The sequence below is a fragment of the Acomys minous genome (assembly GCF_964271855.1).
Source record: "Acomys minous genome assembly, chromosome: 4".
Lineage (NCBI taxonomy): Eukaryota > Metazoa > Chordata > Mammalia > Rodentia > Muridae > Acomys > Acomys minous.
This window is the reverse complement of record NC_140486.1, coordinates 71,251,240-71,273,160: the sequence shown is the minus strand read 5'-3', so window position 1 is coordinate 71,273,160 and position 21,921 is coordinate 71,251,240. Positions and strand designations below refer to the sequence as shown.

At 46.6% G+C, this 21,921-nt stretch overlaps 1 protein-coding gene and 1 long non-coding RNA gene across 5 annotated transcripts in view; one reads left to right on the top strand and one right to left on the bottom strand.

The window, feature by feature from the left end:
• TMEM241 (transmembrane protein 241) overlaps positions 1-21,921 on the bottom strand; it is a 120,935-nt gene that overhangs the window by 41,758 nt on the left and 57,256 nt on the right. For all 4 annotated transcript variants that reach the window (XM_084780741.1, XM_084780742.1, XM_084780740.1 and 1 more), the window contains 2 exons: positions 14,558-14,627; positions 10,505-10,598 (listed from right to left, as the gene is read on the bottom strand). In XM_084780741.1, the coding sequence (XP_084636867.1) occupies positions 10,505-10,598; positions 14,558-14,627 (164 nt within the window). The remainder of the gene's footprint in view (positions 1-10,504; positions 10,599-14,557; positions 14,628-21,921) is intronic.
• LOC311596869 lies at positions 15,611-16,713 on the top strand. Its single transcript, XR_014779013.1, has 3 exons — positions 15,611-15,665; positions 15,850-15,903; positions 16,594-16,713. It is a non-coding gene; the product is annotated as an uncharacterized lncRNA (long non-coding RNA).

The window sequence follows — 21,921 nt, the reverse complement described above, 5'->3', positions numbered from 1 at the left end:
CAGCTGTGCTGTGGCCTCCACATGCAAGAAAGCCTGAGACAGGAAGTCAGAGCACAGAAAACTTCCTATGCACATCAAAGCTTTTTATAAGGATAAACTGGCCAGTTTACTAGCAGCATTTGCCCACCTCTTAACAGAAACTCCTACATGGGAAACACAGACCAGGGTGGTCATGTTATGCCACAAGGAGATGTTGTTATGGAGACAGCTTTGAAGGCTCCCAGGCAATGCCAATGTATAATTAAGGCTAGTGAGTGATCACAGAGTAGCCAGCTGGGTGGTCTCCATGGAAACCAGCAAACATACATTTTCACATGCAGGTGATTGTTTTGGATCAATGACTCTTTATATGTCTAAAACGTTATGAATGGTGCATCAATAGCTTCCTTTGTTGGACAATCTCATATTAAATGGGCTGTGAGAAATCTGGTTCTTGTGGATGCTGCATTCAGAGCCACAGTCTACAAATCAGTGACCACAATGGTAAATTCAGAGGCAGGAAATCACTGGTTAACTTCCTGAAAGAACTGAGCTAGGGTTTGACAGAGCCCGGAAGGACCTGCCAAGGGCTGGCTTTCACCAGTCCAGAGCTGTGAGAGATCACTTAATGCCCTCTGTGAGGTCGACAGTATTGTGCTTGTTTACAGAAAAGAAAACCAATTCACGCACCTGAAGTAGCAGACCTGAGACTAGGTAAAAATTAAGTCTTTATTTAAATCTCTATTATTCTATGGAAAGCTGTTTGCAAAGCATACCCTACCCTAGCTATTTCCACATACATTAGGTCATTTAATTTGCTCCGAATCAGGAGTTCATGTTCTAGTACCTTCTAACTTCACAATATTTCCTCCATATGAGCAGCATCCTAAGAGCGATGGGAGGAACCATCTTCTATAAGCCTGAGTTCTGATTATTCGGGTTAAGGAAAAAAATTCCAATAAACCACCTGTAACCCTGACACCAAGATCTTCTCCCAAAGAGGCTGGAGCCTACAACAGGGGCAGAAGAAAGGCCTGCTGAAGAGGGGTGTGCTCCAAGAGGTCCTTATAAATCTGCAAAATGTTTTAGTGAATAGGCATGGTCTTCATCAACACAAGGCTACATGAGACATGAAAGCTGTCAGCTAGTCGGTCCTGAGTATCAGAGCCGCCCTGCTGTCAGCTTTGAACTGTCTTCAGACACCTTCTCGTCCAAACTCTGCTTTACTGATCAAAGAACTGAGGGTTGGGGGGTTGGGTGCTGCAGTTTGAAGGCGAAGTGTCCAAAATGTGAAGTGTCTACCTTGGGCTCCTGTGTTTGGGGTGTTTGTGTTTTGGGGTGCTGTAGTAGAGCCTTTAAGAAGTGGATCATCAAGCCGGGGAGTGGTGGCACACACCTTTAATCCCCGCTCTTGGGAGGCAGAGGCAGGTGGATCGCTGTGAGTTCGAGGCCAGCCTGGTCTACAAAGCAAGTCCAGGACAGTCAAGGCTACACAGAGAAACCCTATCTTTAAAAACCAAACCAACCAACCAAACAAACAAACAAACAAAAAAAGACGTGGATCATCGATACAGGAAGTTGGCTATGCCAGTAGGCCTTGAGGTTCAGAGACTTGGCTCTACTTCCTTCCAGTAACTGCTTCCTGGTCCATGGAGCTATGAGATGCTCTTTAGTAGTGTCAGCATACTGATACTCCTGTAGCCAGGGAGCCACTTGCTGCCATGCCTTCCCCATCACCATGGCCTGTATCCTCTCAAACTGTAAGCCAAAACAAACCCTTCTTCCTCAAGTCAGGCATTTGATCACAGCAATGAGAAAAGCAACCAATGTGGGTTAAGTTGTCCATCGTGGAGGCTGTAACTAATGGCCAGAGGCCCGGTAGCTTATAGACAACACAAATGTATTTCTTACTCTTTCTGCAGCCTAGGACATGCAAGGCCAGCATGCTGGTTGATTCAGTGTCTGCAAAGAGCAGCTTCCTTAGAGACAGCACCCTCCTTCTGTGTCCTCACAGTGCATGGGGCAAGCCAGCTCCAACGGAACCTTTTATTTTGAGAGAGGATCTCCCTCAGTAACCCTGGATGGCCGAGAACCGGCCACAGGCCTCAAACTCACAGAGATCTGCCTGCCTCTGTCTCCTTAGTGCAGGGATCACAGGCGTGAGCCACCATGACTGACTGCAGCCTCCTGAGGACTCTGCCGTCATAATCTAATCACGCTCAAAGCTACACTTACAACCATCACCCCAGAGATTAGGATTTCAAACCATGAACTGTACGGCACAAACATTCATATCATAGAGGGAAAGTTCAGCGAATAGTGATCAAAGTCAAACAGTGTTCTCCTTCCCCTCACCTGGAAGTCCCAGTCCCTCTGCCACACACATCCTATGACAGAGACTAAAGCCCTGCGGCCTACCCCTGCCAAGGCTGCGTGGAGGGGAGGGAGGCTTTCTGGCTTCTAGGACAGCCTACAGCCCCAAGTCCTTGCACACAGCGTTGACACTGGTCTTCCCAAGGTCCCCTCATTCTCTCATTCCTGGCTTCTCTGTTCTTTCACCCGAGTCCGCTATCACCCCCCTGACCACCACTCAGGCTTCTACTTCAGTGTATTTACGGTCCATCTTCATTCCCACATCTGCCCCTTGTTACTTCCTCAAAGGCTATCAATGCCCTTGCTCCGATTCTCAACCTGCTCTCTGTGACCCCGTTAGCATCACTTCCCGGCTCTTCTCCCACCCCTTGGCTGTTACTTCTCTCTCCTGCTTACTATGGTGTCCAGCATTTGGGTGTCTCCCAAGTTAAGAGTCTGGCTTCTGTTCCTTCATTCCTGCATTTCCTCTCCCAGTGAGCTCTTCCGTCCCTTCACTATTCTAATGTCTGACGTTGGGTCTCACCCACTTCTCACTTCCGGTTTCCTACTCAAAGCAGCTCCATTTAGATGTCTGGTTGCCACACACATCTGTCTAGAATACATTTCACCAGCTTTACTCCCTCCAGCCTTACCATCAACACTTCTGTCTGCCATGGGTGTCCCGTGTCTCCAGTTCCAAGCCTAGGAGTCACCCATGCTCTTCCGGACCCAGCATTCTTGGTGTTTTAGAAATAGCATTACCTGCTCCCATCTGTCCCAACATGGTGTAATCTTATCTGATTATCTTGTCATGTTCCATAAAAATCATATGATGTTAAATGATTAAAATTTACTTTCCTTCTAATTGTCAGGCGGGCCTCACTGTCTTTTTGAATTCCTGCCATTGACGCTTTGATTGACTTCCTACCTGAATGCCTAAAGTTCAGTTCTATCTACTTAAGCCCAGTCGTTTCCATATTAACCTGCCCCAGCATAATTAACCACTTGTCTTAGTTACGTTTCTATTGCTGTGAAGAGACACCATGACCACAGCAACCCATAAAGGAAAACATTTTATTGGGGCTTGCTTACAGTTCAGAGGCTTAGTCCATTGTCCTCAGGACAGACATGGTGCTGGAGAAGGAGCTGAGAGTTCTACTCTGGATCCTGGTTTAAGCTTCTGGAACTTCAAAGCCCCATCCCCACCCCACCCCCCAGGGACACTCATCATCCAACAAGGCCACACCTCCTGACAGTGTCATTCCCTCTGAGCCATTCAAACCACCACACCATTCACCAGCGCATCCAGAGGGCCACAGTGGGCTTCACAGAGTAGCTCCTTTTTACTGTAATCTGGCTTTTTGCCCAGTTTCCCTATGCCTGCACTGTCTCTTCCTCTGATCAAGCTTACGAGTCCCCACGTGCTCATCCTGCCTCAGTGGTCCTGCTACTCACTCTTGAAGGCTCTTTTTCCTTCCTTCAGCCTTGTCCAGCAATCAGTGTCAACTACTCCTTTGCTACCCAGGTTGGTCTCATCCTTGTCTGCTCTGAATTACAGCAGCCCTTAGACAGGCACTGAACACACTTAATGCATTTCTCCTCCGTGTGTCCACCAAACTCCAAAGATTTCCCTAAAGAAGTGCTGAGTGATGGTAGAATCATGTACAAAAAGAGATTCACTGAAAGAGAAGCTATAAGCCTTCAAGTCATATCATATCATATGCCCCTAGTGTATCTTAAATCTTACAGGACCGCTAACTGCTTCAGGCTGGTAGTAAATTAGAAAAAGAGTGTTGGAGCCACATGAGGCTCCCACACACAGAGGTTACAGCACTGAGGGGAGTGTTGCCTCATGGCACTGGTAGGCACTGCACGGCTCTGGGAAGCAGTCCATGAGAGCTAGTCTTGGTTGCCCGATACCTCTGGAATTAACCAAAACCGAAGCAGCTGGGCACACCTGTGAGGGATTTTTCTTAGATTAACTGAGGTGGGGGAACACACCTTAAGTCCAGGTCATCTGAGGTCAGAAGATGCATCCTAAATCTAGGCCATGCCTTGTGGTGGCGGCCCACACCGCAGGACATGAACGTAAGAAGGTTTTACTTGAATGTCGGCTCGCCCTCACTCTCACTGGCAAGTATATATATTCTGACACATTCCTTCGCTGGTGTTAGGACCTACTTCTTTGGGATTCCAACACGGACTAAAAACTGACCGCTCTCTAGGACTTCCTGGGACTCCAGCACTTGATTAGGACTGCTGAGACATCTGTCTTGTGAACTGAACAACTCCTGGATTTGTAGCCTCTCTGTCAGGTGACAGGTATTGTTATACTGCTTAGACAACAGTTTGTCAAACATTCTACTAAATCTCTTACTAATATGTATGTATATTATATATTACATAATATGTATACTCTGTGTGTGTGTGTGTGTGTGTGTGTGTGTGTGTGTGTGTGTGTGTGTGTATGTTTATGCTCATTTTAACAGTGCTGTTCTTCAGAGAAGCCTAACTAATACAGAGTGTTAGCCCTGCATGTGTGACATGTAAGCTCCATGAAACACCAACCAGAAGGCCAGGAACAGTGGCTCACACCTGTAATCCCAGCACTCAGGAGACAGAGGCAGGTGGATCTCTGTGAGTTTGAGGCCAGCCTGAGCTACAAAGTGAGTCCAGAACAGCCAAGGCTACACAGAGAAACCCTGTCTTGAGAAAACAAAACAAAACAAGCAGAAGGCCAGTGAAATATTCCAGGGTAAAGGCAGTGCTGTCCAGCATGACAACCTTAGTAAATCCCTGAGACCCATCTGGCTGAAGGGAAGAACCAACTCTCACAAGTTGTCCTTTGGTGTTCACACGTGCACACCCATGCATATGTGCACACATACATAGGTAGATATATGAAGCACAAATGTTAAAAGAATCATGTCTGCTATAGTCTCCAGGACTGAAATTTTAATCAAATTTTAAAAGAGGGTTAAGAATATAATTCAATGATAGAACACATGCCTTGTATGTTTAAGACTCTGGGTTCAATCCTTAGTAATATCAAACAAACAAACAAACAAAAACAAAAACAAAAAAATCCAAACCTACCAACCAATCAACCAAAACCAACCAACCAGAAGCCAACCAAGCAAAACCAACTAACCAACCAAGCAACCACACATAAAATGTACAGAAAAGGGCCATTAAAAGGACAGACTTGGCATTATGACCTGATGATGCTCTCTCCAGGCCACGAATGCTATCAGCATTAGCTTCAGAGGAAGCCACGTTGCACAGGGCGGCTTTGACAGGACATCGGGTGCTGCTGCTAGTGTCTGAGTATGCCTCACCTCTCTTGCCTTGTGCACATTATAAACTCACTCGCCCTCAGTTGCTTCTTTCCAACGGCTCTGAGAACCCAAACAGTTTGAAATGAATAAGCATAAGATAAGGCAGTTCCCAACTGTTGCAGGACATTTGATCCCACTGTCATCCCTGAGGTTGTGAACTGTAAAAATCTTTTCTTGTTTAGCATGGTTGATCCCTAACACACACTTTTAATCCAAGAACTTTCTGTTTATTGTAAACAGGTGATTACAGTGTGGTTCAGCCAGCCCTAGCACACACCTTTAATCCAAGAGCTTTCTGTACACAGGATTTAAAAAGTTAACCCTAGATCAAGAGACAGGAGCAAGAAACTGCTGACAGGGATTAAAAAATAGGAGAGGCTTTGAGTTAAAGGGTATTTAAGACAGCTGTAGAGTAGACGGAGTCCTTTGGCTCTTGGACTTTTAGCCTTTAGCTCTTTAGCTCTCCAGCTCCTTGGCCTTTGGCTTTGGGGCTTTTTGAGCTTTGAGCTAGCAAGCCTTTGGCCTTGGGGTTTTTTGGCCTTTTCTTCCTGGGCTGTCAGCTGAGCTAGTGAGCCTTTTGAGTCTTTTTCCATTGGGACAGGAGCTGAGCAGGAAGGTCAGCCAGGTGCTTTCTCCATCTCTCTGAGCTAGCAGATTTTCACCCCAGCATCTGGCTCCTGAGTCTTTATTGGTATAATTGAACATTTGGGATTTTCTTTTAAAATGATACCCAAGCCAGGAAGAGTTCTCACACAGGGTTTAAACCTGATGGAAAATCCCACGAAGAGTAGAAACTCAGGCTGTACTTTCTTACACACCCACACCCTTCACTGCTCTTCTCCTGAATCCATTCACCTTTCCTGAGTCAATCCTTTGTTCTCCCAGTGACAAGAAAGCTTAAGATTTGCCAATGCGTTAGATTTCACATTTCAAATTTACCAAAAGGAAGAGCTCTTCCCCCAGAGGCTGCTACGCACTGTAATGCTTTCTATCTCTTAAAATATTTTTCAGACTCCAACAGAGAAAAATGATAGAAAAAGAACTGAAGCCAAGCATGGTAGTGACACCCTTAATCCCAACATCCAGGAGCAGAGGCTGGCAGGCCTGGGACTCTGAGGCCAGCCTGTCTACACAGTGATTGCAGGCCAGGTAAGGGATACACAGCAGGACTGTCTCAATCAATCAATCAATCAATCAATCAATCAACCAATCAGAGGGGAGGGAGGGAGAGAAGAAAGCGGATACTAGAGAAATAATGATGTTGATATGACAACCTCTTAAACAATGGCTAAGAAAGAATACTTTTTTTGGAGCCAGGAACAAGGCATCTTGGCCCTTGAATGACCTTTCTGCCTGGGTCTACAAATTCTCCTCTGGCACCAGGGGTCCCCCCCCCCCCTTCTGAGTCACTTTCTGAAAGCACTGGCACCTGCTGTTCAGTCATGACGGCATCACGAGGCAATGCTGTATCACCAAGCACAGTTGTGGTACATTACAAATGCCAGTTCATTTGATATGTAGCTGGTTCGGGGAATGAACACATATTTGGATACTAAGATCCAGAGCTCATATGTGGTAGAAAAGGTGTGTGTCTGTGTGTAATGGGGAGAGGGGGAAGATCAGGGGGAAACTACAACAAACCTTAATGGTTCATTTAATCTAATCCTCCACACTTAAGGATTAGTACAAAGCCACAAGAACCGATTAAAAATGCCTCTTTTGAAAGTAACTATTGAGGGAGAAGTTATAACTGTCCCTTCAAGTTAAAAAATATAAATAAGCTGAGATATAATATGAATAAATTAATAAAATATATTTTAAAAAATAAATAAAAATAAAATAGAGCAAAGGAGACTCTCAGTGACCAGTGGTCAAATAGGCAAAGCACACTTTACAGCTGTCAGGGACGGTTTACAAGCCACAATACTCAGCTATCGGAAATTAAGGTGTGGCTCATATACATATATCAGACACATCATAGCATGTATTAATAGCTCATTTCTTGTTATGGTTTAATATTTTGTTTATCCATCCACTAATAAATTCATGTTTACACTAGTTGCATGTTTTGGCAAACAGTGTTATTAATGCTATTATGAACATCCATGGGCAGGGTTTTTGTAGGATGTGTGTTTTCATTCCTCCTGAGCCTTTTTTGGGCACAGAGGCATAATACTCAGTCTCCCTTTTGGGAAATACCCAGCTGCCTACACAAATGTTGACCAGCAGTCTATGAGGATCCTGGCTCTGCTGCATCCTCAAAGCCGGCCTACTTGTATCTTTGATCCAAGGTGTATCTCTTCTTCTGGACAGTATGGAGTTGGGCCTTACATTTTGAAAATGTAATCTGACAACCTCTGTCTTTTTAATGGAACTTTTTTTTAAACATTCATTTATTTTTATTTTATCTGTTTGAGTGTTTTTGCCTACAAGTATGTATAAGCACACATTCATGCCTACTGCCCACAAAGGCCAGAAGACAGTGTCAGATCCCCTGGACCTGTAGTTACAAAGATTGTGAGTCACCACATGGGTGCTGGAAACAGAGCAAGAACAGCCAGTGCTCCTAAGCTCTGAGCCATTTCTCTACCATTCACATTTAATGTAATTATTGATATTGCCACTAGCAACACATCTCTCAGTCTTTATTTATTTGGGAATGTCTTTATTTCTCTGTCATATTTGAAGGACAATTTTGCTATGTGTTAAGTCTCTGGTTATCATGTTTTTTCCTTTAGTATGCGGAATGTGGCCTCCTCTTGATACCTCTGGCCTCTGGGCTTTTGCTCTGTTTTGAGGTTTGCTTGCTATTTTTCGCTAATTGCATTGATTTTCTTCTCTATGTGGAATTCTTTTTTTATGCTTTTAATATCTTCTCTTTGGCTTTTAACAGTCTGATTATAATTTGTTTAGATAAGGTTCTGTTTTGTTTGTCCTTAGGGCTTATTGAGTCTTTCATAAAATCTGGGTGTTTCATCCATTACTTACTCAAATTTTTTTTCTATCCCTGACTCCCGCTCTTCCAAGACTGCTTCTGTACACACGCTGATGCATATGATGTCACACAGGTCTCTGGGCTGCTGTTCACATTTTTTCAGTTAATTTTTTTTTAAGTAAATGAGGACTTCTCCCTATCATCAGTTCACTTTTTCTGCCATCTAAAATCCACTGAGTCCCTCTACAGAAATCTCACTTCTGTTACACTTTTCAGTCTGGACTTTCCATTGGTTGTTTTCTAACTCTCTCCGCTGACACTCTGAAGTCACTGAGCTTTTCCTGCGATTCTGCACAGTTGCCGTCCCGTCCGTGAGCGCTCTAAAGGGAATCCTTTGCGGTGTTCTAAGCCAACTCCTACATCCGAAGCCTTTTCTTTTCCTGCCCATAGACCACATTTCACTTCTCTAAATGTCTGTAATTTTTGGTTGAATACTATGCTTTTTAGATAATATGTGGTAACAGCTCTGGGCCCTAGCTTTTCCCACACATCTTATTACTGTAGTTGTTTGTTTTGCTTGTTCAGCGATCCTCCGAGACCAAGTGTAAATTCTGTCTCTCGTAAAAGGTACAGATGAGGATGTCTCTATTATTTATTCTTATTCTTTATGCATGTGTAACTTGGTATCCTGGCAAGGACCAGCCAGAGGGTTTTGTTCAAATACTATGAGCCAGAAAACCATGTCTGTCTCTGCTTCTGCGTGGCTGGAGAGGACATTTGAACCTCGGGCAGTTCTCATGTCTGCCTTGGCTTGTGCTTCCCTCTGGCTCTGTGTGTGCAAACAGGCTCCACTGCCATGAATGTGTGGGTATGTTTCCGCCTGCCCCGCCTCTTTTTGTGAGTTCCTAACCTAAACACGGGAAGCATCTAGCGTGTGACACATACAAGGCTATGGAGCTCACGATGCTCTCTTACCTCCATAACTACTTAGGTCACCAGCAAAATCACTATCCATAGATTACCCCCCTGAGGCCTAGAAACTCAAAACAGTGGAACTGTTGACTTCCCCTGGTCACCTATGACCAAAACGACCACCTGAATTAGCAATGCCCCAGACAGAGGGAGCATCTTCTAGAAGCAGCAAGGCTGATTTTTCACAGATCCCCACAGCCTGCTCTGTGTTAACCATCACACTGATAGAGCTGAAAGCACTCTATCCCTACCAACAACAAGGTGCTTCTGGCTTCTCTGGTGTCGTTAGTCAATGTCTGGAGCATGAGAACGGTGACTTCCGGCCGTGTTTTTCCAGCTTTCTGCTTGTTTTGGAGACTGTCGATTTCCTCCGTCTCTCATGCCTAAGATTTCAACCAGTCTCCCATTCTTCAGAAAATACTACTACTAACGCGTAGACAGCGTGAGTGACATCACCACTGTGCAATCTCATTTTCAGAGAAAACAGAAGCAACTGAAATAATATAGATGGCTGAAGGCAGAAACACCGATAACAACCTCATTAGAGCTGACTCCCTCTCCTCAGAAGCAGCCACTAAGCCCCTGCACCTCGCTTCCTTCAGACATAGGGAAAGTGAGGCACCCAGAGAAAGAGAGAGCATGTCTCAAAGCACTGCTGTTAACATGGTGCTTTGCGCTGTTGCCTTTCTGCTTCTGACCTATCTTCTTAGGCGTCAGTCATGGTCACTCTGGCACACAAAAGCTATTCTTATGTCTTGCTGATAAAACAGGTGAAAGGTCTTAGAAACTATCACCGGTACAGATGGTCAGGTGTGTTATCACTAAAAATGATTTCCTAAAGATCCCATTTTAATTAACCGAGGCGGAGAAGTCTGGCACACAGGTGTCTGAGGTTTTCCCACCCCTACGAACCCTCGCTCTCTCCTACCTTAGCAAGGAAGATCCAGGCCGCACACTGCCCTGGGGCCAGAATGCTTCTGAGCTTGACTGTACTGAGCATGAGGAAGAATCCTAAAACTCCACTGGAATGAGAGAACAGCTTTTGGTTAGTGAGGCTGCCTTCCTTCAGCTACAGCCCGCAATTCCTCCTTGTACACCCCACCCTGGAGGCAGGGTCTCGGCCACATGCTGGCCTGGAACCCTAAACCCTCCCGCCACTCCCTCCCAGGGAGCTGTGATGACAGACAGGCCTGTGCCATCACACGCAGTTTACCCATGTCTAATTTCTAAGCACTGCACAACTTCCATCACATTTGCGTTTTCTACCACCCCTGTACAAAAACAACAGTTTAGAAAGCAGACCCCCTACTTTTCTAAAGAGGTGAGAGAGGCTTGGAACTCTGGCTAAGTCATGAAAGAAAGATGTCTGGTCGGCCATTGTTATGCTTTCAATGCCAAGTGCTGCTCCAAAAACTTGGACACTAAGACTTGATCACAGATGCAAATCGTGTTGGCTTTAAAAGTGGTTATACCATGAGGCCCCTGACTTTTGATTAGTCCATTTATGGACACAACATTTGAAGGCGTTTCTGAGAGACAATGGGAACTTCAGAAGGGGGAATATGGTTAGAGGGAATGCCCCCCTGGGGCACACCTAGGAAGCATGCTGGCCCTAACCCTTCCCTTCTGTTTCACTAGCAAATACCTCCTCCACGGCATACTGCCCCTGTTACAGAATTAATATGCCCTCTCGGTGAGAAATTGCTTACTTACAGGTTAACAGAGGGAAATCTTTAAAAAAAAAAAAAAGCCCAAGGAGGAGCCAGCTCACACAGCAGTTTTTCTCATCCATATGCACCTTAGGCTTACACATCCTTAAATCTACTGTAGGTCCCAGCCCTAGGTCACATGCTGAGCAATTTAAACACAGATAGGAGACTGCGTGCCTGGCCACTTGGGGAGGCGAGAGATTTACACAGCAAAGATGTTGCCAGATTTACTTCTTTTTGGTTTGTTTGTTGTTTTTGTTTTGTTGAGACAGTAGCCTTGGATGTCCTGGGCAAGGCTTGTAGACCAGTCTGGCCTCAAGTTCAGGGATCATTCTGCCTTTGTCTCCCCCAGTACTGGGATTACAGGCGTGCCTACAGCAGTGCTGTTCTTAAATAGTTGCTACCCAGGCTTACCTTGCCTACCTTGCAGAATAATGCTTTTCCTGATAAGGGCACAAGGAACTTGTGTGCAGGCCAGGACTTAAGCATCTGTGACGGTGTGCTAGCTATTCCCTGAGCTGCCTGTTGGAAGCATGGCTTTGGGGGTTGGACCTGATGTGTGCACAGTCCTGGTGAGCAAACACTGCATCCTACATGGCAACCTTTGCTTACCTCTAATAGGTCTCGGCAGCTACTGCTTATCTTTGGGGTGTCTGGGAACAGCACTCACTTAGCTTAACTCTACTCATGTGACTTAATGTTTCCCAAGCCAACCTGTTGGTAAATCCTTTACTGTGGATTCTATTACTTTGAGTTCCTCCTACATCATTACCACAGAATCAGTCTCCCGGGCCCAAAGTAAGGGAACCGGCAACCTTGGCAGACTCCAGATAAGGAAACCAGAGAGATCCTTTAGGGGTGGAGAATAAGGCAGCCAATCCTCTGCGTTACCTCTTGGTGGCTTCCACCACTACATCAATGTCACAGGGGTGTCCAGTCTCCCTGTCCTTGTCCTTTGTCCTTTGTCCTTAGTCCTTTCCTCCCCACCTCCAGCCAAGGGGCATGAGCGTAGCCCCCCTCAGCACAGACTCAGTGAGGATAAGCCGGTCTCTGTTTACAGACATCCGACATGTCTCCCCCCCCTCCATTGCTTAACTTGCTAGTTTATAAATCATTTCTATACTGGGGCTACCCCATCTTTCTCCTCCTCCTTTCAACCCTTCTGCCCCTTGATATGGGGAATATCCCTCTGAAAAACTAAGGGAGGATCCCTGAAGTAAAGGATCCTGGGAGAAAGAGAGTTCTGCTTCAAGGGTTTCTGGGTAATGGCTAGCTCCCACCTCAGATACCCATGATCCCCTCTGAGCTTTCCCAGGACCTCCTGAAGGTGACACTAGTCTGAGATATGGCCATGGAGGAACCATTAAAATGATGTGGAGGAACTGTATACATTTTTTTAAATGTCAGCTTTGTGCTGAAGCCAGAGGGGGAAATGATACAGAGTTAGGACTATTCAAACAAAGATTTACAGCTCTTTAAAAGAAAAAGGGCTGATCTAACATGCGGAGTTAGGAGGAAGGTGATTACAGAGGGCCAGAAACATGCCCAGTGCGTGTCGCCCACAAAGCCCACCCCAGTGAGCTGTGAAGGTGCTGTTCTGTCCCAGATAACCAGACTAGTGTTGACCACACACCAGAGCCTACACTCATACTAAAAGCAATGCCAACTGCAGGTGCCTGGGCAGCAAGAGTTACACTGTGAAAGCTTGTGAGGCTAGTCAGACTGACAAGAGCTTGGGGAAGTTGACACAACACTTGTTGATATTTTCCTGAGGGTAATAAAGAAAATCATTCGGAGGCTCAAATGCAGAAAGTCTATAAAATATTGCCCTCATTTTCCCAATGCCCACAGGAAGCATGACATGGCCACTTCAGAAGCAGTACTTACCTATAATTCAACTCAATTTTTAAAAATTTATTTGTTTTATTACTTTATGTGTGGGGGTGCTTTCCCACCATCTAAGCATGTGCACCTTAGGATTGGGGTTACAGATGGCTGTGAGGTGCCGTGTGGGTACTGGGAATTGAACCCAGTCCTCCGCAACAAATGTTCTTAATCGCTGAGCCAACTCCCCAGCCCATACAGGCAACTTTTTACCTATGTACAAAGACTGCTCCATTGGACACCATTTTCCTATAGGAATGGACAGTCTGGCTTTTACTTGTGGGTTTTGGGTTTGTTTTGTTGTTTGTTTGTTTGTTTTTCTGACTGATGACAATAGCACTAACTGGGTATCTATTACGCACAGGCACTGCTCTAAGTATACACTTGTATTAATTAGTATAAAAGCCTGTAAGACAAATATAGTCATTATCTTTAGACGAGTGGAAACAAATTAAAAACCTGATTCTTAAGATTCTTTGGCAGAGCCAGGATTCAACCCCAACACTTTTGAGACTCTCCTTACAGTCAGCCTGAGCACTGGACTGATAATGGCCACCATTTTCCGGGCCAGGCCTGATGCTTAGGAGCTGACAAATATTCTGAGTCACGCAATACCCCTTTATTGGGTTACTGTTCTGTGTTATAAACTGGGAGGGGAGGAAGGGAATCTGGACAATCGGCCAAGCGGCCACACAGCCCTGGGGCGGCCAGTTCTCTTCTTCCCACCATGCCAAAATACAGGCTTGAGACCGACACCCCATCTCCCCGCCTCTCCCCACTTGTGAGACCGTCACCCCATCTCCCCACCTCTCCCCACTTGTGACTGCCTAAAATGATGGGGCCGGGTGGCAGTGAAGTTCTGAGTACCCGTGTGTGCTCATCTGATTGGTCTCCATCCCTCAGGCCTTCCCACGGCTAGGTACTACTAGCACCCTGGCGTCTTGGCTAGCTGCCCATTTCTACCACGTCCATAGATTCAGAGTTCCATGGAGGGTTTTGCGGGTCATCTTCAGAAGCAAGAGGGGAGCCAAGATGAAGGTTGACACCACACAAACATCCCTCAAACCGAATCGACATCATTAGTTTTACAGACTGAACTCTGTGTAAGGGCTGTGGAGGAAAAGGGCACAGGAAGTCCAGCGTCTCAGTGGGCTTGAAAACCGTAGTCCCGGCTGAGCCACTGCGCCAGGCCAGGGTCTGCTGGGCACAGGTTGGCGCTGAGCATGGGTGAGTGTCCAGTAATGACCGGCTGGACACGCTGGACACACAGAGCTGCTTCCCCTACTTCCTTCCATATCTCACTCCGTTCACCGGAAATACCATGAGCTTCGTAGATGAAGACAGCTAATGGCACAGAGCGCACAGGACTCGGATCTGCTCAAGATTACCTGGCCCAGCAGCTGCCGTGGAATCTGTAGAAATACAGGAATGGAAAGTCCAGGGCACCGAAGAGGTCACCTAAGGAGCACAGCAAAGGTCATGCGACGGTCCACACAGTTCCCACAGCTCCCTCAACCCAGCTGCTTAGGGACACGTAACACAGTGTCCTGTGCACAATGAACCGGCCCTCTAGCCGCCATGTCCCTACAAATCTTAGTGACCGCTTAGCGAGAGCTTGCTTTGTGCAGAGCCATACCTGAAATGTGGTGCCTCCCCGTAGCACCTCTGGAAGGTTCTATAACTCTAATTACAAATGGGGTGGAGAGGGGCTAAGGTCGTGTACTTGTTGAACTGTGGAGCCAGAATGTGCACCCAAGTCCACCCAGACCGTCAGCAGGCAGCGCCCACACAGGGAAGTACAAGAGAAAAAGTCTTCTTAAAGATTCTTTTCAGATGGGCAGTGGTGGCGCACACCTTTAATCTCAACACTTGGGAGGCAGAGGCAGGCAAATCTCTGTGAGTTCACGGCCAGCCTGATCTACAAAACAAGTCCAGGACAGCCAGGGCTACACAGAGAAATCCTGTCTCGAAAAACAAATCAAGATTATTTTCTTCCCTTTTTTTGGCCTTATGTAATTTTTTTAAAAGCCATGAATGCACTCCCCTGACATCCTTTTCCACGTTAGTGTTTAATTACTGCACAGACGGCACAGGAGCAGAGCAACTGTGCACACTCATTCCAGTGTAAGGCCCAAAGGGTACATTTATTTCTCGTGAAGTAAGTGAATTCTTTTAGTTCCACTTTTAGTACAAGAGGAAATAATCATACATATTGACTATTTCCCTCTGGAATTTGAACTTTGTCACAAACAATAAGTCGGAGATTAAAAAACCAGAAACCCTTCCAAAAATGTCTCGAGAAAAGGAATTAAGCATTTCGACAGCAGACAGCTTAATCCTTCCAAACCTAGACTTTCTGACACGCTGCAGGAGCCTGGCTCTCTAGAGGCCTGGGCTCTGGTCTGGGTCTGTTCTGGGCAGCTGGGGGGGGAGGGGTGTGCGGGGGACGAGGCTGACATTCCAAAGTACTCCTGTAAAGAGCTTTGCAGCAGAGCTGTAAGTACTGATTTCCTTTACCGCTGATAGCTGAGTCAAGTAGCTCATTGGCAGAGTGTTTGCTTAGCATGCACAGGACCCTGGGTTCCATCAGCAGGGACGCATGCTCACACACGTGTGTGGACTCTCTCACTCTCTCTCTCTCTCTCTCTCTCTCTCTCTCTCTCTCTCTCTCTCTCTTCAGAACAAGATTCAGTGAGCTGCTGTGAAGCCTCCTATGTGACCTCAAATGGTTCAGGTACCTATTAGAAAGTTCCAAATTCTACATCTCTGCCTGTTTGGATGTTTAAAAAATTGAGATCAATCTTCACTTATCACACGTGGGTCTAATAAAAGGGTTTCGTGGGATTTGGTTTTATGCAGCCCATCAAAGGTCACCACTCTACTGAATGTCTGTACTTTCTAGTTGTAGCCTGTATTAGTAATGTCCCAGCCCTCCACCTGCCACGTCTATTGCCTCTAAGAATAAAGCAATGACAGTGACCACTTGCTTTGTGCAGAGCCGTGTGTGAAATGTAGTCACTCCCTGTAGCAAGCACCTCTGGGAGCTGTATGTGAAATGTGGTGACTCCCCGTAGCACCTCTGGAAGGTTCTATTACCCCACTCCAAATGAGGAGATGCAGCTAAGATTATATACTGACCGAACTGTGGAGCCAGAATGTGCACCCAAGTCTGCCCAGACCTTCGCTTTGCCCTTCAGCAGGCGGCGCCCACACAGGGAAGTACGAGAGGAAAAGAGTCGGCCTTTCCTCGCCAGCTTCAGAACTGTGGTGCACAACGTGCCCGGCACTGAAGAAAACCCCGAGGCTCTCCGCAGAGAAACGACAAGCTAGCTAACCCCGGGACTGTGGACTGCCAGGCAGGCTGAGGGCCTGCCCAGGCATGCGGGTGGACATCCGTGGACAATTTGTTCTGTCTCTTTTGCAGCTGCTGTTCCTTGGCCTTTGCCCAATCTCCCTCCCAGGGGCGAGAGGAAGCGCAGTGCAGTGACAGAGATAATGAGGAACGGCAGAGAGAGCCATCAACGAAATCCAGGACCTTGAGAGGCCTCTGGATGTGCCTGCTCTTGACACCGCATCTCTCATCATAAACGTTCTGGCGGGGTCAGCCGGCGCGGGCGCCAGGCAGTAGTTACGGCCCAGCCCAGGCTTCGGAGAGAAGCCTGAAGAACAAGCAGAATGGACGGAGGTAGACTGGGAGGGAGGGAAGTAAGGAACAAGCCACAGTCTAAGGAACCTGCCAGCTAGAGGATAATTAAGGTCACAGAGCCACTCTTGTAAGTTACAGGGAGAGAGGGAGGGACGGACAGAGGGATGGAGGGATGGAGGGAGAGAAAAAAGGTAGGATAAAAATTTAGCCTGCCTTCATCCTTAAGTCATTCTAAAGCTGTTATGTTTCACACAGCACCTACCTGTCTGCATACATGCCTGGCTACCCAGAATTACCAACTCCTTTGAGGGCAGGGACTGCGTCACCCTTACCCGTTGTCACTGCAAGCACCACAATGACACTATAGTAAGAAGGGGTTTGAAAAACTGGGCGTCTCCTGACAGGCCAGGAATGTTCTAGACTTGATTATGTGACCCTCAATTTCCACCTGAATCAAAATGCTCCCCTTCTGGTGCCCTCAATATGCCTCTTACTAAAGCAAGGTTTTTATTTTTATTTTTCATACAATATATTCTGATCATGGTTTTTCCTCCCTAGTCTCCTCTGAGATTCTCCCCGCCTCCCCACGCAACCAACTGTACAAACAGTTAAATAAATAGTTAAACAATAACTAAAAAATACAAAACAAAGAAAAGGCAGAACAGAGAGAGAGATGGGGGAGGGAGAGAGAAGGAAAGAGAGGGAGGGAAGGAGGGAGGGGGTGGGGGAAAGAGAAAGAGGAGGGGGGGGAGAGAGTGTGTGTATGTGTTAGCTCCAGGACAGTTCAAGTTATGTAGACCAGGCTGGCCTCAAACTCACAGTGATCCACCTGCCTCCACCTCCCTAGCACTGGGATTAAAGGCTTGTACCACCACAATGGGCAAAAGTGAAGCTTTTAAACGGAAAGCGGCACCTATGTGTCCCTATACACTGCTACAAATACCACAAAGAGGGTATAAGGAGTAGCTTGCTGCAGCCACAGGAGAGTTCAATCCTGGAGCCTAAGGGACATGTGAAAGTGTTGGGGCTAAAGTGGATCGGCAGTTAAGCACTTTCTGCTCTTGCCGAGGACCCAGGTTTGCTTCCCAGCACCCATCAGCGGGCTCACAACCCCTGGAACTCCTGCTCAGCAGCTCTAGTGCCCTCCTTCTCTGTAGGCACATACATGCACGCGGAGCACATACATAAACTCAGCCACTTACACATAAAATAATTAAAATCTTAACAAAAACAAATAACTAAGTGAAGATATTTTACAACACTGTGCTATTCCGTGCTGAGCTGAAAGTGGCACAGGCACCTGACTCGTGCCTGGTGGCAGCCACACGAAGCTCCTGCAAGCAAGTGTGCGTACCCTGCATAGGTCCCAGGTAGCACTGTCCTGAGCAGAGGACATGAACCCCACTTCTCCGGAGGCTACTGGACACAGAAGTACAACAGTGTAGCATCCTGACTTGCTACGCTAACATGAGGCGAAGTGTGAGGGAAATGTCCTCTCCCTGCATCGCAGCCCCTGAACTGGCAGTGAATGGGGCCTGCTCCAAAGAGCTGCTGCTGCTGCTGCTGCTGCTGCTGCTGCTGCTGCTGCTGCTGCACCTAAAGTCAAGCACCAAGGTCTCCGCTGGCCCACATGCCCGGGATCTCGTTGCTCTTCTGCTTGCTTTAAAGCCTCTCTTTTAAATACCACAGCAGAGGACCTCACAAGAATACAAAGTGCAAACTTCTAAACATGGATGAGAATTTCTCTACTCCTGGTATAATGGTTTAAAAGAACAGGAATGAGAGTCTTCTCAATTACGGTTCTAGGCAAGTGAACAGGTCTGCTCTGTCTCCCCAGCCCCAAGGAAACCAGTGTTCAGGGCACGCACACCCATCTCCCTGGTCCATGCATCCAGACACATTTACAGGAAAGATCATCCTTCAGCCACTCAGAACTGAGGGTGAGTGATGCTGAGGCAAGAACTCCATCAGGAGACCCTTGCCTGGTAGATCAAGTCAGACTGACATAGCAAAGGCTGCTGAGGCTGTGGAGTCACTGAGCGAAATGGCAAATGGTACAAACCCTCTGGGATACTGGCACTTTCTTATTCAATATATATCTACTCTAAGACCCAACAAGTCTATTTAGCTGCTTTATCTGCTGAACTTTACAATTAGCTGCAATGAACCATTAGAAAATGTGGTAAGAAAGAAAATGGCGGGCTGGAGAATGGCTCAGAGGTTAAGGACACTGACTGCTCCTCCAGAGGTCCTGAGTTCAATTCCCAGCAACCACATGGTGGCTCACAACCATCTGTAATGTGATCTGATGCCTTCTTCTGGCCTGCAGGTCTACATGCAGGCAGAGCACTGTGTACCTAATAATAAAATAAATCTTTAAAAATAAAAAGAATGAAAATGGCCCTAAAGGCTCAGTGGGAGGTGTGAACTTGTTGGAGGGAATGTGTCGCTGCGGTGGGCTCTGGCCAGGTCCAGTGGCACGCGCTCCTTCTGCTGCCTGGTTATCCAGATGTAGAACTCTCAGGTGTCATTCTGGCACCATGTGTGACTTCGTGCCACCAGGCTTCCCCCATGACAACGACAGACTAAACCTCTCAACCGTAAGGCGGCCCCAACCAAACGTCTTCCTGTATAAGAGTTGTGATGGCTACGGTGTCTCTCCCTAAGACAGAAAACAACACCAGGATCCATTTGAAGTTAATGGAATTGACTCCCAAGGGGCACATTCTGAATGTGGTGGTTACTGTTAATTGTCAGCTTGATAGAATCTGGAATTATCTGGGCAGCGGCCATCTGGCGCGCCTGTAGGAGAGCTCTTAATTATATTGAGGTGGGAAGGACCCACCCACTGTGGCACCACTCCCTGGCCGGGATCCTGGGCTATATAAATAAAGGGATGCCCTGAGCTACAACAGGCACGCATTGATCTCTTTTTCCTGACTGTAGATGGGGTGTGGCTAGCTCGTCACTTTGGCTTCTGTATAGTGATGGACAAGACCCTTGAACTGTGGGACACAATATGGTCACATGGTCACGCTCCCTTAAGTTGCTTTTGTCACAGAACTTTGTCACAGAAGCAGGAAAAGAAGTGAAGATACTGACCTTCTGTCATTTTGTGCACCATGGTCCCTAATGTTTTGGTCATCCATTCTAAGAAATGAAAGTAAGCATCCAATGATTCCTAAGTGACTTGGACTTCTTGTGGCTGCAGAGGTTAGGTACTGCACAGTTCTAAGGACTGGGCATAACTCATACAGACTACAGCTGTCTGTATAGCCCTGAGAGTTCCCAAAGGTCAAGGCTATTCAATCTGGTAAGGGTCTTTTCACTTGCACTTCACAAAGAGCTTTACTACTCTAGTCAAGATTTCTACTGCTCAGAGATCCTCGGTTCACACAGGCACTCAACGGAAAAACTTCACTGCTACTAAGGTTTGAAGTCTATGGAACTCCCCAGATAGGAAACAGGAGAAGCAGACACATTCCTACGGCACCTCGATGCACAACTTGTAAAAGTTCTAAGAAAGTGACAAACATGATATTGGTGACAACACACAGAGCACTGCTGTAAAGAGAATAAAGCTTGCTGCTGAGGAAATGATGACTCAGTCAGAGAAGTTTGCCACATAGGCTCCCATCAAAAAAAAAAAAAAATTCATGTATGGTGGCACGTTTGTAATCCTGGGACTGGAGAGGCAGAGACAGGCGACCCTTCCAGGCTGCCTGCCAGCTGGCCTGGCTGAGTCACTGGGTCCCAGATAAACCTGTCTCAAAAGAACAATGAGGGCATTGTCCTGAGAAATGACGTTCCAAGTTTGCCTGGGCTTCATTCACACACTCACACATGTGTACAGCCCCACCCAGTTAGCATGCAGGAGCGTGTATGCACACATGCATATTTACACACAAAAGAGGAAAAGAAGCCACCCTCACATTACCCAGTATGCAAGAAAGGCAGTGTGGTCTACAGTGTCACTGCAAGAGTCAGAGCATGAACTTGCTTCTAGCACAGAGAAGGGTCCAGCTTTTTCGCTGCCCATCACCCCACACCAACTTTCCTGGGGCTCTTGCAGGAGGCCTGCTATGGCATTCAGATAGCCAACGTGCTGGACACTGAAGTCTGGGGGCATTCATATGCTAGGGAGTCTCAGCTGTTAAGAGCAAGGGAAGTCAAGCCTAGCCCTGTTATCAACAGAAGAGGCACAGCCAATCATTAGCTCTGAAAATTCCTTCTCAACTTCCTGTACCCAGCCTCTTCAATGATACCACTTTGGTTAATGTGAAGTCCAAGACAGGACTCGTCTTGTATAACAAGCTTACAGCGCGCGCGCACGCGCACACACACACACACACACACACACACACACACACACACACAAACACGGACATTCTAGGGATTGAACCCAGAGCTCACATATGTTAAGCAAGTCTCTAAGTCTCTACCTCTGAGCCGTACCCCCAAGCCTCTACACACATATCTGAAGGATAATTACTCTTCTTTCAGTGTGACCACACTCCAAATTAGAGAGTTCCCAAATTAAAGAGTTTTCTTTTTTGTCTCTGACATACTTTCTGAATGAGATATAATTCATACCATAAAATTCACCCTTGGAAATGTACACTTTCTGGAGTTCAGTATACCCACAGCTGTGTAATCATCGCTACGATCTAATTACAGAGCATTCGCATACCCTGAAGGAGGAAGCTGATGCTCATTTAAGACAAGTCTTCTGTGCAAACCAATCTACAGTCTCAAGCTGCTGACCCACAGAGCAGCAATCCATCCGGGGTATCTTCTGCATTGACCTGAAAACTCAAGTAACTCAAGGTAAAAAGTCGGATCAGTGGCCAAAACGGATAAACTATTTTTTTAAATTTTATTAACTTATTCATAGTACATCTCAATTGTTATCAGATAAACTATTACCAGCATCCAAGTCTGAAGCCTGGAGGATGAAACACCAAAACAAAGGCAGCTCCAGAAGGCAAGTCAGTGTCCTAGAAATGTACTCACTTGCTCAGAATGCTTCACAGTAACGTGCAGAGCCCTAGGAAAGCAGAAATTCAAAAGACCCTGACAGCAAGGTCAGATGCCCTTAACTTGACA